Source organism: Penaeus vannamei, chromosome 16 (assembly GCF_042767895.1).
Source record: "Penaeus vannamei isolate JL-2024 chromosome 16, ASM4276789v1, whole genome shotgun sequence".
Classification (NCBI taxonomy): domain Eukaryota; kingdom Metazoa; phylum Arthropoda; class Malacostraca; order Decapoda; family Penaeidae; genus Penaeus; species Penaeus vannamei.
The window spans coordinates 42,166,292-42,183,693 of record NC_091564.1 but is presented as its reverse complement, the minus strand read 5'-3'; the positions used below and the strand labels follow the sequence as shown (position 1 = coordinate 42,183,693).

Genomic DNA, 17,402 nt, shown 5'->3' with positions numbered 1-17,402 from the left:
ATTTACTTGTAGTGTTCTAATATCTGTATACACAGTTTGAAGCATGCTTTTATAGGAAGATTGTAAGAAGGAATTATTTTTTGGCAGTTTAAACTTTGAATTGGGACATTTTATCCTCAATAATACTGGATTCTCAAAAAAGAAAGACCGAAAGAAATAAAAAAATTAAAAGGTCTTCATCCATTAGATATTTATCTGGGAACCATCACAGCTTTTTGCATTATTTTCCAGATAAACGTCAACCAGACTCGGAGTCCAGTAAGGAAAGCTCTCTGGAAGACAGTGTCGGAGTCCACAAACAGTACCAGTCACAAACATCACGTAGAGATAACTTAATTTTACCAAATAAAGTAAGTTCATAGATTTAGAAACTATTTTTCATGATTGGGTTATTTTATTTTATTTTTATTTTTATTTTTTTTTCCTCGTTCTGAAATATTTGTAACATATAAAGTGGGGAGTTTATGTACAGGGGTTCATATTGGTGTTAACCTAACTTATTTTGTTAAGATATTAAGAAATTGAATATTTATGTGACTAAAGGAATTTACAAGGGAATCTGGCTGGCGTATTATAAATATGATTTTGTATATTTACTTTTTTTTCCAATTTAGTTTTTGCTTGTGATAAGTCTCATCAACATATAGATTAGGCCTGTTTTAACATAGTCTGCTTATATTACATAACAACAATGCATGATGGTTAAGTTTCACTGTCTCTTTAAATCTTTCTCTGTAGAATATAACTTCATAGTTCATCTATATAAATCTGAGATTTTGCTCTCTTTCTTGGGGGGAAAAACAGGGTTAATCATAGAAGTTTTTAACTGAGATGTGCATGAATGCCTTATGTTAGTGATAGAGACATGCACAAGAAATTGTACAACAATTATAATTTATCTTTTTTCTACAAGAAACTTTTGTGATTAAAAAACATCAATGCATGGGTTATCTATTCTCTAAAGAGGGAAAACTTTCCTCTTACAAGATCAGATGCATGAGTTCGCAGTGTTCTCAACTCTTTCCTTTCCTCTCTGTTGACTTCGGCCTCCCAACTTCCAGGACTCAGGTGGCGACCCTGGCTTCATTCCTTGCCCAGAGAGCATTAAGGAAATTAATTCAGGGGAAGGCAGTTTTCAGGTATTTTTTCTCATATTTGATCTAGAGACGATATTTCCTTCAGTAGCTGGGTGTAGGTGACTGCATATTTTTTTTTTATTATTTTGTATGATTTTTGTTTGTTCTTTGATTTTTTTTGGCAGTTGATTCTTTTATGGTAGTGGAAAAGTTTCTTGCATCTCTAGTAGTGGACTTTATTTTTCTTCAGATTTGAATGATTTTCTAAAGATATATCTTACTTAGAATGTTACTATTTTCACAGTAGTGATCAGAAGGTGCTCAGTTCTAAATAGAAAAGAACATTTTTCTTTTCTGATTAATGACTTGGAATATATTCAGAATAAATGCATCTTCATGTTTCTTTTAGGGCTCACCATCTAAGATCAACACGAAGAGGGGAAGTGATCCTGAGAGCCGCAACAGACACCATACAGACGATAGTGACGTCAGTAGTCTGAGAGTGGACGACGGAGCAACAGACCACGACGGAGACATTGAGGACTACAGCGAGCATGATGATGAAAGCACTGAGCCGGAACATTCTGAACACTTGATGTATTACCCACATAATGATGATACAGCAAGGTAAATGCTTCTTCTGTAAAGTTAGAAGGACCTTTATGATGGTGTTTATGATTTTTTTTTTTTTTATGGAATAATTTCTATTATTAAGTATTTTTACTTTTTGTTGATTTTGATATATGATGTAGTTACAGGAATGTCGAGTTATATTTTACATGAAAGGCTGTAGTCAGATAATTTTTTTAGTAATGGGTATATGTAAGTGGTGACAAAAAAGTGATATCATTTATTATAGTATACAGTAAACTGTACTGTATCAATATATGATACGTATAAAGCTATGTAGTATACTTAACCCTTGTGAATTATTATTTCTATGTAGTCCAAAAAAATATAAAACCAATAGTGGCAAGAAATTAATTTCAAGATTGTATGATTGTCCATTTAGTGTGTGGACATTTACATATGGACATTTACAAATGTATATGTCCATATCCATTTAGTATATGGACATATACATTTAGTATATGGAGAGTTATAAAAGTTCTTACTAGAACCTCTGATGCAAACTGTATTTTTTATTGTTTTTTTTTCATCAGTGATTTTACTGTTAATGCAATGGACGTAGAGGAGCTGCGTCGTTCCCAGCGCCGTCACAGAAAAGCAAGACCAGAGAGACCCACGGACATTCCACTTGTTTCAGTCTCTGGTTCTCAGGATTCAGATGATGATGACGAGGTATGATCTCATTTGCAGTAATTCACCGTAAGAGAATAAGGCACTTGGAATGAGGAAAGATCGAGAATGATATGGAAGTGGATGATTTTTTTATTATATCATTTGACATATAGTTGTATGTATGTAACATTGATTGATAATTGATAACCAATTTTAACCCTTGAATAGGTCTCTACTCCAAGTGCTGATACTGCAGAGCGCAATATTATGTCTATGCTCAATGTCAGCACAGAGAGCATTGACAGAGTTGGTCGACGTGAGACTTTCCTCAAGTCAAACTTCGAGTCACTTGAAGGGGAGACGGTGCGACCAGAGAAGGAAGTCAAGAATAAAAATAGGTATGAGAAGGTTGCAGTCTTTCTAGGCTACTCATTACAATTGGTTGTGACATGTATATGTAAACTTTTTCTGTCTCTTTTTGTATCGTGTTGCTAGATGTTCATTCTCATTTTGTTTTCTTTTTCCACAGTATATCTTATAAGTTTAATGCAAGAAATAAGGACTCTCAAGTCTCAAACAAACGGGAAGAACTGCTAAAGAGAATTGAAGAGACAAGAAAGAAGCTGCAAAGTGTAAGTCTTTCTACCTATAGCCATTACTGATTGATGTCCTTACATATTAAAACATGTGAATACTCATTTATAAACTTCAGTAACTAATACTTTTTGTATAAGGATGTGATGGATTTTGTATGAAGCAAAATAAAGATAAAAATGATTTTTTCTCCATCTTCAGATTGGGTATAAGAGTAATCTTAGAAGCAGCAAGAGTATCTCAGACCTAAGCAACATTCCAGAGAAAGATACGTCATACATGTCAGGGAACCAAGGTAACAACTGCGTTCGCTCTGATAATCCCTTCTATCTTAATTTCCCTGCAACGTCTCACATTCCTCTCACAGGCACCAACAGTATCCCTGAATTACTTGGCACCAATGTTCCAACAGTTGTGCCAGGTGTTACAGGTAGTTATCCAGAACTAGTTTCTGGCTGTATACCTGGATTTGTCGGTGGCAGTATACCTGAGTTAGGGTCAAATTGGCTTTCAACTCTAGGCGGTAGCAATGCAGATGTCAGGAGTGAAGGAGTAGCCAGGATAGGATCTGAAGTATTTGATGGCAGTGCAGTCCCCAGAGACCAGCAGAAAACAGGTAAGCAGCTCCTGGCACAGCTCGAGAGAGATCTTCATGAGTTTGATCTGCTGACCGGATGCCCTCCCTCACCCCCCGAAGTTGACACTGATTCCCTGGAGGAAACACTGAGGAGCCTCTCACTTCTCAGTTCTCAGCAAAGTCAGCTTGGCTTCTCTAGTCGATACAGAGCAGATTCTGATTCTGATAGTGATACTGTTAAGAGTGAACAGTCAAATTTTAGCTGTGATAGTTTAGAAGATGAGGATGATGAAGATGATCCTCCTGAAGAGAAAATTGAAATTCCTCGTCCCCCCGTTTGTGAAGTGCCAAGAACTCTTCCATTGCCACGCCGCAAAAGGCAGAGATGGCAGAGACTGTCACTAGGGGGAAGAACTAAAGAAAGACCAAAGGACTATGAATCCGATTTATTTCCAACCAATGAGTTGCCTTCAAATTCTCACTCCAGAGTATTCCGCACAACTTCAGACACAGCTTTAGGTCACAGTGACAGCAGCCATTCAGATGTGCAGACACCGACCAACCCTCCATACTTTTCTGTAAAGGCTCCTGGGCATGCTGCAACTTCTAAATGCATAACTGGTTCTGGAAATACTCACTCTATGGGAAAACAGCCAATGGATACAGTTGTTTCAACAGTTGATGATGGTAATGGTTCTGTGACAACTGTAACTGTAGAAACTCATTCTTATAGATTAGAAGGTGCAGCACCAGTTTCATATGCTTTACCTCAGTCAGCAGCAGTTGAACAGCTCAGAAGACATAGTCGGGAATCATCGCCCAGGCGTCATATCCCCAAAAACCAGGAAGTCCTCCCTCCTGGAAATTTGGTGCAAGCAGAGGATTTCCCTGTGGTACAAGCCCAGCCTCTGCCCCCTGGGCCTCCTCCAGCTGTCTACCTGCCCTCCTCTCAGCCCACACTCCCACAGGGAGTAATACCAGCCCCGGGCAGGGCACATCGCGTCCTGCTGGCCAAGAAGGTCACCATACAGCAAGTCCTGCCATCCAAACGTAAGAGAGAGCCATTTTGTTCCGCCTGGCTGCTCTTGTGGCATGAGGAATGATCCAGCAGGTTGACAACCTGACCTGCCATTATATTTAACATTATGTTGTCATATGATTTCAGTAATAATTATTTTATTGCTACATTTTCCTTTCATTTTTTCAGGTATATATTATTTTTAATTTTAATAGCTTTCGTGTTAAGTAAGCATGACTTTTGATTTTGTTTTGAGATGCTTTATTATGCACTTTTTTTACTAATACTATTTGAAATATGTGTGAAGCATGTCTTTAGTGTTGATATGAATATTTGTGTTATGTTCTACATTTTTGTTTTCATAAATAATTTTTTTATATCACAGTTTTATCTGTTTGTGCTTTAAAGTTTTTGTGGACAAATAAATGTAATGCAGCACTGGCTTGTGTGATTGTGCATGGTTTATTGTGTCAGCACTTTTCGTACATGCTTGCTGTGCTGCATGCATGGATGGATTCAGGTCTTAAAGCATTACTTGCATCATTTATAAAGCAAGATCCTTTAATTGATTTTGATTTAGTTTCCATGTGATGTGCATAATTTATATCATCATTTCCCAGTTTCTGATTATTGAAAGAGAGACCATTAGCTTCTCAGCTATCATTAGGGATAGATAACAAGTTGTTTCGATGTGTAACTGTAGACTTACCATTCTTACGTGTATTCAGTCACTCTTGCATTTTGAAGTGTTAACCTCTATACGAGAACCACCTTTGTGTTATCCATTCATATCCATGCCTCCATCCCCTTTTCCTTTCACATCTTTGTTTGAAAACCATCCTGTCTCCATCTGAATCCACCCCTATGCATGTGTGCTGTTGTTTGTAGATGGCGGCAGTGGAGACAGTGGGTTCAGCAGCAGCCCCTGTGGTGGTAGTGGTGGTTTACGTCGCGCCTGCTCTCTGAGTGACCTCACCAACCCCACCACCCCACGACGCCTACTGCCAACTCCCCCTACGGGTATGCTTGCACCCGCACTTTTATATCCTTTTTTTTTTTTTAAGATTAATTTGTTTGTTATGTTTGATTTTGTATTTATTTTTTTGGTTCACATTTTTTGTTTCCAGTTTGGTTAATGTGAACATTTTCTGACATGGTATCTTTTAGACATTTTAATTATAGTACAGTATAAACATAGTGAGCTACCTACAGGTATTTGCAAGGTAGATTATAAGGAGAGTTTTGGTTTGCTAGTTTATAAACAGAATTCAACTGTGTGGTGAAATATCCAGTCACTAAAACTAATTGTCATGTGGAATATTGCCATGCTTTGCTTGCCACATATTGGTCATATGTTCTGTTAGCTCAGATTTAGATAAATGAATTCTTCAGTGTTTAGCAAGATATAGAGATTTTGCATGAAATACAAGGTAGAGATCTTTTTATAAATAAAAAATATGATGTTCTGAAGTCTTAAAAAATCATAGTAAATATCTCTAAGTGTGCACATATGACTAAAACTATTAAATTATTTTCTGATACATAGTCCTTTATTCTTTTTTAATCTGTGACAAGATTTTTTTGTTTTCGTTTTGAGGGTGTCACAATTTTATGGTCTCGGGTTGATATACATAATCCACCAATCAGAATTTTAGGGTGTTACTAGTGTTAGTTCCTTAAAAGTAAAACTATATCTTCTGTCTAGTGCCGTTTTCCATAGGGTAGCACCAAAGCCATTTCTTCTCCTTGTGTCACTGTTAACTGCTTTTGTTTACTGATTTCTTGCTTTTTGCATTATGAGTACTTTATTAACTTTTAATATCCTCTAATGTATATTTTTGATTATTTATCTGTTTCAATTCCCATTCATCAGTCTATGTCTGTCCCTGAGTGCTAGTATGATCTGTCCCTGTTCACTTGATTTAGAATTCTGTTTAACATGCTCACATGCACATTTACTCTCATTCTTTTAGTCACACTTACTCTCACACTCACACTCACACTCACTTTCACACTCAAGCCCACATACTTACACAGATACACTCACACTCACACTCACATTTGCATTTACATTTACATTCACACTCACACTCACACTCACACTCACACTCACACTCACACTCACACTCACACTCACACTCACACTCAAACTCACACTCAAACACTGACATTCACACCTACACTAACACTTAGATGCATTTACATTCACACACACACTTCTTAGTATCACATTGTGATAGTGTGTGACATTGTTACACATGCAAATGTACACATGTGCATCCGTAAACTTGTACCCACATTTGGACACACAAAACTCTATTTGTACCTCAATACCTTTATGCCTGTCTGCTTCAGTACCTTTCATCATTTTGAAGTCCTCTGCCTTATTTTGTACTTGTTTTTTTTTGGCTTCAGAATACCCTAGTAAAACACTCTCGATTTTAGCATTAACTACAGTGTAGAGAAAAACAACAATCTGTTTTTTTATAATTTCCTTTAACTTTCCCAATGCCAAGTCTTTTTTTTACAGTATCATCCAATGAATAGAAAAAAAAAAATGCCTGGAATTCCTGACTCGATGGTATTTCTTGTATTATTCTTAAGGGTTGATATGTTTTTCAAGTGTTTTATTTTTTAGTCAGATGTATGGAATTTTGAAAGGCAAGAATGACAGATAGGCTACTTTAACACCCTAACAATTTAGATGATTGGAAATTCATAATATGAACAGAGACAAAGACCAAAATAAATAATTTATATAACCCTAAAATGTATAGACACATATGTATCTTACTCAAGCACTCACTTTTTATAGTTTTGAGTGTATAGATACAGATTTCCTGAAATAGGTAACCTGAATCATCTGTCAGTATTTTTGTCTCTGTGTTTGAAGTGGATATTATTTTTGTCATATATGTTTTATCTTCATAATTTAGAATTGTTAAGCATTCCTTGTTAAGGGCAACTTATGGTTTATTTTGTAATAGTCCAGCTAGTCTCCTTTAGTTTTATTGCTAGTGTGTATGGATGTCCTCATTTTAATATAATTTATAGGTCAGTAGTTTATTTTTGTTGATTTATTGTTTTTTATGTTGTAGATCTTTTGTAGATTCTTAGTGTATACTTAATGAAACAGGGCATAAACCCCTTTAATGTGTTTCTTTAAAAATAGTTTTTGAAAAGAAAAAAGATGGACAGTCATTTATTTAAATTTACGTAACTCATCTATGAACCGTATTCATGTTGACATTCATTCTCATTCATACCTTTTCTTTGTAACTCATGTGATTAATTCCTATAAAGTGCTATAAAAAATCATACCAATGTCAGATCAGAGATAAATATGTAGATAAATATAGGAACCATGGTAAATGGTGATTGGTGTAGGAGAGAGAAATGGAAGACATCTACATTTTGCTCTTCAGTAATATGGTTCATGTAACATATTCATTAAATGTTCTGCTTAGTTAATTCATGGAAAGATATATAATATTACTTCATTGATAAAAGATATACTCTTGCTAATGTGCTATAGAAGAGGGCATATCAGAGGGGTTAAGAAGTAGGAAAGTTTGCAAAATGATGTAGTAAGATAATGTTGAGTCTGCAGAATACAAGATTCAGAAATAGACTGAAAATTGCAGATAAACAAAGAGAAAATATTAGGGGATAATGCTAATAAACTCCATTTTGTAGAAGTAATTTTAATTGATGAGTTATTTTATGCCATTTCAGTTGGAGGGAAGAAGATGGGTGGAAAATCCAACAGCAAATCCCCTGGACGATCGCACTCCTCCTTGTCTCGGTCCAGTTCTATTGGGGTTCTAAATCAGGTGAATTTCCCAGTTTAGACTATATCTGGTAACTGTAAATTTGATGCTAAGGTATATAATGATTGTTCAGGCTTTTGGGTAAGAGGAGTTAAGAGTTTTTGTCAACACAGACTGGCGAGGATGGTTCGAGAAGCGACAGGCCCATGAGACCAACCATTGCTTCCATGAACAAGATGACGCCTCGTGCTCTCAAGAGGAAGGCGTCCCTCTCACAGGCTGTCTCTACTGGTAAGCTTTTTATAGATATATATACATTGTGTTGCTATTCACTTCCTCTTTTATTTTTATATTTAGTGAGTTAAATTTTTCTTAATTATTTTTTCTTCTTTTATGAGTCATTCACAACAAAGGTATAGATTATGCTTATAGAGATATTAATCTTTCTAATTGCAGGTGATATTCGGCAATTTCATGAAGATTCAAGCTCTGAAGACACGTCTCCTTCAGAACACAAGAATATGCGTAGCCGTACATTAGGTGGTGATAGGTGAGTGAGAGAGGGATTTATATTCAGATGATTAGATATTGTAACTACTTTTGACATTTGTAACACACACACACACATGCAGACGCTCAAATCATATTATATCATAGCATGCCTTCTTAGTTACTTTCATGCTGTCATTTATGTGCTGAAGGTGGTGGTCACATTCATTGATATTTGTTATTGATTTGATTTGCTATCTTTATATTTGTTTTAAACATTTGAATTGACATTCCAGTTTATTTCACTCTCATTTAGGGGTATTTCAAATGCCATCCACAAATGCCTCATCTTGGAATATACATTTATATGTATATGTGCAGTAAACCCTTGCTTCTTATCAAATTCATGATTATTTCAGATTCTTATAAAATCATGCATTTTGACTAGAAATGGTTTCAGTGGAAATAGTGTCCTTGAGAATATTTGGATCAGATAAAAAAAAATGATATGCTAATTTATGGAGCTAAAGAATGTGCAGCTTTTATTATTTGATAAGCTAAGATGATTAATAAACAAACTTGGGCTGTGAAGGGAATCTTGTTATAACATTGAAGATAAACAGATGCAATTATTGTTGATAAGCATGGCCTGATGAAGAAAGCATATCTGTATTTTTAAACATCACATTGTTTTGCCAGTCCTCGGCATGGTTGACCCCCAACAACCTGTTATGTGTTGAATCCTAGGCTCTCTGGAGGAGGTGCAGGACAGACTATCTGCAGCATCAGATGTTGCTTGCTTGAAAATAGTTTTACAGGTTTGTGAAAATAGATTCTGCGGATGGCCAACACTTTCTACGTGCAGTTTTGAAACAGGCTTTTCAAATGTCTTGTCTGCAATGTTGTTGCAGAAGACGCTGCAACTGGTTGCCTTTTTCTGCATATTTTTTCTTCATGTTGCATATCAGTGACTTGAAATATGCTGCCAATTTGCTGCTAGCCAACTGTTCAGGAATCCACAATTTTTTCTTAATTTAGAAACTCACATATTCAAAACGTAGCACAGTCTGTGAAACACACATGAGCCACAGTGTCCTCAAAAGCCGAAGATGGGATGTCAACATATTCAATTTAGTTGTCCTTTAGAAGAAATAATTGGGTCTAGATATGCACTGCCAGGAAAAGTTCTAATAATGAAACTGTTTTTTGTGACTTTTGTCTTTATTTCATTTAAACAGTTTAGAATGAGGGTTTACTGTATATACTTACATATTTTGCTAAACACATACAAAAATCTTATTAGTTTTAATAATGCTAATATTACTTATCATATGATTAGAGCCATGTTTTCATATATTTTAAGTTGTAAAACAGGTATAGCTGCATGTGGTGACAAAAGCTTTTGTATGAACTCTACAGGTCATAGAGTGATAGAAAAAACAAAATACACAAAAGCATACACAATACTCAATAAAATACAACAAAAAATATGCTTAGCAATACACACAAGAAAGACAACAAAAGATGAGACAGCATTTTCACTTTGTCAGGCTTTCATCTTCAGACATGAAAAAGAAATGCATGAGGATTTAGAAATTAGTATCTCATTCGTCAGTAAATTTGGAGCTAAAACTTTAAAATCCTACTTAAGCCATTCTCATCATTAAGTTATTCTTTGTTGTGTGATTTTTTTCCGTCATTTTATCAACATGTTCAGTGTTTTACCATTGAAGTTGTATAGTGGTGCTGTATTATCCGAGTTCTTAGGGGCTTGCAACCCTATCCTTCATAAAGCTTTGTTTTACTCTGTTAACATGGACAGTGCTAACCAACCATCACTTTCCAATGTAGCTAGTAATGCGATTAGAGGAAATTAGAACATCATGCTCCACAGCTCATCAGAGATACTTGTTTGTGTATGCTTACTCAGCTCCCATGAGTTTTAGGATTTCAATGCAAATCCGCTAATTTGTATACTAGGAAATGTTCTCTGTGCTGTCCTGCTTTAGAGTGTCTGGGAATGGTGTTTTTATTTTGAAAATTGCATGGATTTGAGTACTGATACATGCTAAAATGTATGTTAATGTTCTTCTTTTTAATCTTTAATATCTGACTGTTTATTGATTCTGATGCTGAATCACAATTCTCCATGAATGACCATACTTTTTGTAGCTTCATGTACATGCACATAAATCTGTGCACACACATGCACATGCACATGCACATGCACATCTTGTGCATCCTTACATGTACATGCATATGTAGCTACATGCATGCTCATGCTCATGTCACTTCACACACATGCATATATAACTTAGATGATAAACCTTTTTAAATGCCTAAAATAAGATTTAGCACTCGTCTTGTGTAGTGCAAGTTGATCTTGCTTTCCTTGCCTGCAGTGCTAGTTTAGAGAATCATAGTGTAAATAGATTTTTTTCCATTTAAATTGAATTTTGTAGTTAACCTTTAAAGGCAAATCCTGCCAAGAATGTCCTACAAGCATTTGTTCTATTTTCCAGTTGAGCTTTATTTAAAACGCATGTGACTTGTTATTTTATTAGCTGCTAATGGTTTTTATTTTGCTCTTGTGAATGTTGCCTGTGTTGTGATGCCTTGTTGTGGTGTGTTAGGCGTGGCAACCTTCCTACCCGTGCTGTGAGTGAGCGCGACCTCACCCGCAGCAGCAGCTTGTCCAGTAAGTCGAGAGGGGAAGCCGTGCGAGGACGCTACGCCTCGGCCGCTTCGCCTGTATCCAGACGAGGTCTTCCCAATTCGGACATCAGCAGGCCCTCATCTGCAGCTTCCACGGTGGACATGAGCCCGGAGGAGTATCCAACGAGGGATGATCTCTCCTTCAAAGACTTAGACAATATGCCCTGTAAGTGGTTCTTTTGTGGAAGTTTGACCTGTAGATGATATGACAGTGAGCTGAATGAGCAGTCTGCACAAAGTGACTTTAATATTTATGCAAATTTCTCAGACCCAATACTTGATGTAGATTTTTTAGGGGGGGATTAGTATAGTTAAGTGCTACAATACTGCTCATGTCATTTTAATTTGAATATCTTTTAAAGTGATTTAGTATAGAGGACTTTAGATTTAACAACTAAGTAATTGATTTATACTGAAAGAATCTTATGATGTTGATAATGATGGCCAGGTTATATATATAGAACATTACATATTAGATAATTGGTCATCTCATATCTGTAAAACATTGAATCAATTCAGAAAATAAGAAATGCCCTTATAGGAGTTATGAAATAAGGTCACTAGTACAGATCCTTATTATATATTTTTAAACTTTATGATGATATTGTTCATTTTACTTTTTCCCTCCACAGTGAGCGTGGGTGTAGTGGAAAGTGTCTGTGAGTGGGTAGTAGAAGGATGCGAGCGGTTAAGTCAGCTGTGGTGGCGTGCTTGCAGTGAGGGTGGGGGAGAAGAGGACCACCACAGGGCTTTGCGTTCCCTCCTCCTGGGTGCAGCTGCCAGAGCCACACACGCTCTAACTCCTCTCACAGCTCCAAATGCCGTACCACCACCTTCTCCAGCCTCCATGTCCTCTGCTGCCCCGGCACAGCAGACTGGAGACAGCAAGGACCCCCGCATGGTGGCTATGATGCAACAGTATACTGATATTCTGGTCAATATGGTCCAGCAGAAGATGGCATCGCACCAACCTCCACCAGGACCCACGTGATCAAACTCATGTCACAACATACAGTCATGCAACTTCAACCTCATACAGTCATATGGCTTGACCTGAAAAATGTACAGAATAAGTTCAGTGCCCAGTTTTGAGATAGATTTGTCAGATGGGTGACTCAAGCCTCTTTTTAAGAGTGTAAGGCTGTGTATGATTGCTTTCATGTAAAGGATTTTGATCCACTTTTTAAATATGTGTTATATGTGATTTTAGATTCTCCTTGTTAAATGATAGTGTTCCCTATGTGATGTCAGATAGCTAGATTGCTGATGATTACAGTCTTTCTACTAGATTTGATGCCATTTTAATTTTATTTGATTGTTGCGTATTATTTTACATTCCAGGTTGTCTGTGACATTTGTTTCCATAGCGGGCAGGAGTGTCATTTTATTTATTGATTATTTTTTCATATGACCTCTAGAAGCCCCTTTTGCTGCCAAAGCTCTCATGACCACTGTGTGATTGTAATTATCTTTGAGGACAACAAGCATGTATGTATGTATGTATGTATATATGTACATATGTACCCTGACTTTATATGTGTAGTAGAGAGAAGTTCCTGCATATTATATCACTGTCTTCTGTGTCCCATAACACTGGAGTCAAAAATAAAGCCTATTGCTCCAAACTGAAAGCCATCAATTCGGTTTATCCTCTGTCAGCAAATTTAGGGCCAGTCCATTGCTTTTAGCCAGTCTCCTAGAAGAAGTTTTTCTGGTATTCAAAAAATAGTTTGTAATGCAAAATTTGCATTTTCCTTGGAATGTTTGTGTGACTAAGTACAAGTTTACAATATGTAATTGTCCGTCATAGTTTTAGATTTGTTTGCTTAAAGGTTCTTGTTCAGTAACACTTCCTCCTGAAGTGTGGTTCAACAAAGTGAGAATGTTGAACATGAAATTAGGAAAAAAGAAGAAAAAAAAAAGAGAGACTTCCAGGCCCAGGTCGGGAATCCACTTTTTAGTTTAGAAATACTTTTTGACGTTGGTCATCATGCTGGAGGGGATGATAAAATATGTAGGAACTACTCATTATATGTTGATATCCATATACATACACATATATTATATAGACTCGTTCATGTATTGCCATGCATAAAATACACTTACACATACAGACACACAGTGACAGGGATATATTTCCAACATTGTACTTGCATACATACATACATATTTACATATATACATGCATACATACATACTTGTAGAAAACATTTTATTTTTGTTTTTTTTGTCAATATGGAAATGAAACTCGAACTTTTTTTCTGGGTCATTGGTCTGGTTTCGATGATAATTGTGATGAGACATTTATTCACTGGACAGATACGATGAGCCAGATTCTTAGTTATCTGTACAAAGTGGTTGTCAGGTGAGAGTGGCACGTTGACGCAAGGATGCATCAAACATTGGCACTCGGCTGTCTCAATACAGCAAGTAGGCCATAGCACCAAGTCAAAGGCATTCTTTCTTGGTATTAGAAATAATTTTGTCGTACATTCATAACTTAACAGCATGTTGTCTTTAACATTATCCATATGCTATTAACTACATCTAACTTTTCATTTTTTTAAATGTTATTGGACATGGTGATGGCATACTGCTGATTTGGGCTGGCTGTTTACCTAATGGTGTATACTATACATATTTTGTGTTATGTTTGTGCAAGTTTTACTGCCTGGTAATTAGAGTTAGGAAACACAGCATATATGGAATAGTGTCATATTAATCAAAGTTTTTTATGTGCTCTGAGTCTCTTATCGAGGGTCAAGGAAGGAGCACGTGATTGAATTTATTAAATATCTGATTAATTATAACATATGCATGTGCTGTGCTTGGATATTAAATCCTAACACAGACCAGACAATTAATGCAATAGCCACCAGAGGTTTCAGAAGTGTCATGGGTGTTGTTGCAATCTTGCGTTGACTCCTGCTCATTGATACCAAAAATTGTTGCTATGTTGCTCACTGCTGTCTGTGCTCATTTCTCAAAAGGATTCTCAAAAGGATGAATGGTTTGAATTGAAGCAGTGATCATGTACTGAAGAATAAAGCCTCCTGTTAGTGGACATTTTCTAATGATACTGCGGCTTCGGTAGTAGCAGCATCAGTAGGCATGTGAGCAGCACTTTAGTTATTATTTTATTAGTCTGCCCCTGATAGATTAGTCTTGGAAAGTGTTTGTTTGCCAACTTTTTCGAAGAAATGAAAAAGATGTGATGTCTTGTTTTGTGCATTCATTTTTGATAGGTTTTACCGTTAGTGTTGGTTTTCCACGTAAAACAGTTTTGAAAATTTATTGTTTTATGATGGCCTAGGATGATGTACTTGATGGTGGAGGCTTGTGCACATTTGGTGACAAATGTGACATTAAGCCACACTCTTGAGCCAGGCTGGGATAGGGGCAGTTGTGGGAGCCCAGTGGTCTACTCATTCCAGCTCTTAGTTTGCAGTGCACAAAATTTTGTAAAGCTATTGTATTAAGTTGAGCTGAGTCAGGTCATATTCCCAGAGGGTGCCACTTGGTGCCACGATGAGGTGTGCCAAACCCTTGCAGATGTGGTTGCTGCCAGAACTGCAAGGGAGTGTATAGCTGTATCATAGTGTACAGTCTCCATAGCTTCTAGACATCATTCCCTTGCTTCGGGGGGCTCATTTATCACAGGATAGGTTGCAGGCCTTGCAAGTCTTTGTCTTCCCTGTGACCTTATTGTATCAATGCCTTCCATAATAGTGTGATTGTCCTCCATTTTTTAGGGTGTTGCCACAGTGCTGTTGAACAGCTCTGAGGCTAGATTGTGCTCATATGGAGATCCGGGTAAATGTTTGCCAAATGAAATCTCATTTCTTGATAAAATATGTCTACAGAAGAATGATGTCTTTGTTTAAAACCTAATAAACATAACTGGAAATAGTTTTTTTTCTATTATACTGTTTTCTTTGAAGGATAACACTGATACATTATTACCTCTTACAATAAATTTTATTATAAAGATAAAAATATCTGCAATATATTAACTTTGCAATACTGTCTCTGCCTTCATGACCATTTTTTGCATTGCTTCAAATTTACTGTGCAATAAATGGAAAGTACAATATACATACATGGATTATCCAGCATTTCTAAACAAATGGCTATAATTTTTCTATGTTCAATCTTTGGTTGTCCATAAGGCAAAGAACATAAACAATAAAATATATATTACTCTGATATACAATGAAACGTTACGACTGTCCAATTTCCAAGTTCAGACCCATACTTTTTTCCAGACACGTTACAGAGCATTTAATAAAATTGAATAAAATCAGAATATATGCCTTCCACCAAATTTGGTTTTGAACAGGGTTTACTGGAAATTGTTTCACTTGTAACAACTCTCTATGTGCACATTTTCCACTCATGCTGAAAATTAAATATGAAAACAAAACTTGTTATTCAAGCCGGACACAATTGCTAAGCAGGTGGATTTGGAAGGAGCAAGATTTAGTGTGAAGCTACTTAATACTGTCATGATATTGTGTGCATACTTTAAGTATAAAAAAAGGTTTTCCTAAGGCACCATTTGTCAACATTTTTAAAGGATTTATGACTAAACAAGGGTCAAACTTTGAAAACTTTGAGCTTGCTATGATATTGGCCTGTGACTTTAATAGCTAAGTGGTCCAATTGACATGCAGTGATGATTGAAATTTAGAAGAGCAATTTCAGGTATGCTTTATCATTCAGAAATGAAGGAAGGAATGAGTAGAACTTAAAAAGAAAATAAATGATGTGATGAAAAATGGAATGACTGAATGAGATGAATGGGAAACTATAACCATATACCTAAGGCCAGATACACAAAATTGTTTTTTCTGTTACATCATGTCAATGATCAATTTAAATTACAACTTCGAAAGACCCCTCACGTATGCGATTCTGAAACTAGTCAACCAGAATAATATTCTATAGGCCAACCATATAAAAAAAAAAGGCAGATTTGTTTGCTACAAAGCATAATACTTCAAAAGGCATATCTCCCACAACCAGTGAAGAGGCAAACGGACATGGGATACAAAAATCGGTAAGGCACATCTTCAAACTGCTTGAAGAATTCTACTACTTGATACAGTGCTTTGATGGTGCATATGTTGCAGTTGAAAGGCAGAATTGTGAACTTATGCATATCAGATTGCTTTCTTTAGTAGTACACTTCATTTGAATGAATTGTTCCGTCTTTTGCTACAGACGGATCTGCTATTTTGCCTAAGATTGACCATGGAACATTTTGCAGCCATCAAAAATATTTCAAAAACAAAACACAATATCAAAGTTATTCACACTACCACTGACAAAGAAATCCCTTTAAGTTTTCCATAACTCTAAACAGTCCACTGCATAATACAGTACAGCAAAATAAAAATAAGATCTGTGATGCAGTGCTATTAAAAATTAAAGGAATGAATTACAAGTAACTTGGTCCTCAGTGACTAAAACTGCCAAACAGGACCTACGTCATGGCTGGTAAATAAGAAGTGAAGAAAACTGTACAAAAAGTAAATTGGATATTCAGGTCATCATGTTCATTACGATGCATTGTATGCTTTGAATTGTATTAGGAGAAGTGTCCCAAAATATCTTGCTCGCCACTGAAAACAGCAGCAACAGCGTGGATCCGTCGAAAACTGTAGGGGGCCTGTTTGTGGAAGGAATCATGGAAGACATTGCTTGTTGAATGAACTCTACTTGAGCAGCCTACGATAGCTTCCAATGATGAACTGAATATCAGCCAAAATTAATATACTTTGCTATTCATCGCATTTTCTCCTCTTCTTTTCTGAGAAAAAAATCCTTCATCTTTATTCCTCAACTAAGTATTTTCTCCAGGTTTTCTCTTAGTTGACAGTGGATCTTATTCGAAAGAAATACACAAAGTTAAATCATGT

General features: G+C 36.2%; 2 protein-coding genes across 2 annotated transcripts in view; one reads left to right on the top strand and one right to left on the bottom strand.

Moving 5' to 3' along the window:
- The window catches only part of Wdr62 (WD repeat domain 62), a 43,304-nt gene extending 27,916 nt beyond the window's left edge, over positions 1 to 15,388 (top strand). The window contains exons 16-28 of the mRNA XM_070131493.1: positions 232 to 350; positions 1,062 to 1,139; positions 1,486 to 1,703; positions 2,240 to 2,378; positions 2,547 to 2,716; positions 2,848 to 2,950; positions 3,114 to 4,539; positions 5,396 to 5,527; positions 8,243 to 8,340; positions 8,451 to 8,568; positions 8,734 to 8,827; positions 11,400 to 11,647; positions 12,114 to 15,388. Of these exons, the coding sequence (XP_069987594.1) occupies positions 232 to 350; positions 1,062 to 1,139; positions 1,486 to 1,703; positions 2,240 to 2,378; positions 2,547 to 2,716; positions 2,848 to 2,950; positions 3,114 to 4,539; positions 5,396 to 5,527; positions 8,243 to 8,340; positions 8,451 to 8,568; positions 8,734 to 8,827; positions 11,400 to 11,647; positions 12,114 to 12,472 (3,302 nt within the window). The 3' untranslated portion in view covers positions 12,473 to 15,388. The remainder of the gene's footprint in view (positions 1 to 231; positions 351 to 1,061; positions 1,140 to 1,485; positions 1,704 to 2,239; positions 2,379 to 2,546; positions 2,717 to 2,847; positions 2,951 to 3,113; positions 4,540 to 5,395; positions 5,528 to 8,242; positions 8,341 to 8,450; positions 8,569 to 8,733; positions 8,828 to 11,399; positions 11,648 to 12,113) is intronic.
- Positions 15,389 to 15,440: 52 nt separating this feature from the next.
- LOC113811366 (class A basic helix-loop-helix protein 15) overlaps positions 15,441 to 17,402 on the bottom strand; it is a 16,407-nt gene continuing 14,445 nt past the window's right edge. Inside the window, exon 5 of the mRNA XM_070131494.1 lies at positions 15,441 to 17,402. This exon is cut by the window's right edge and continues 769 nt beyond it. The gene's annotated coding sequence lies outside the window, so the exon portion shown is untranslated.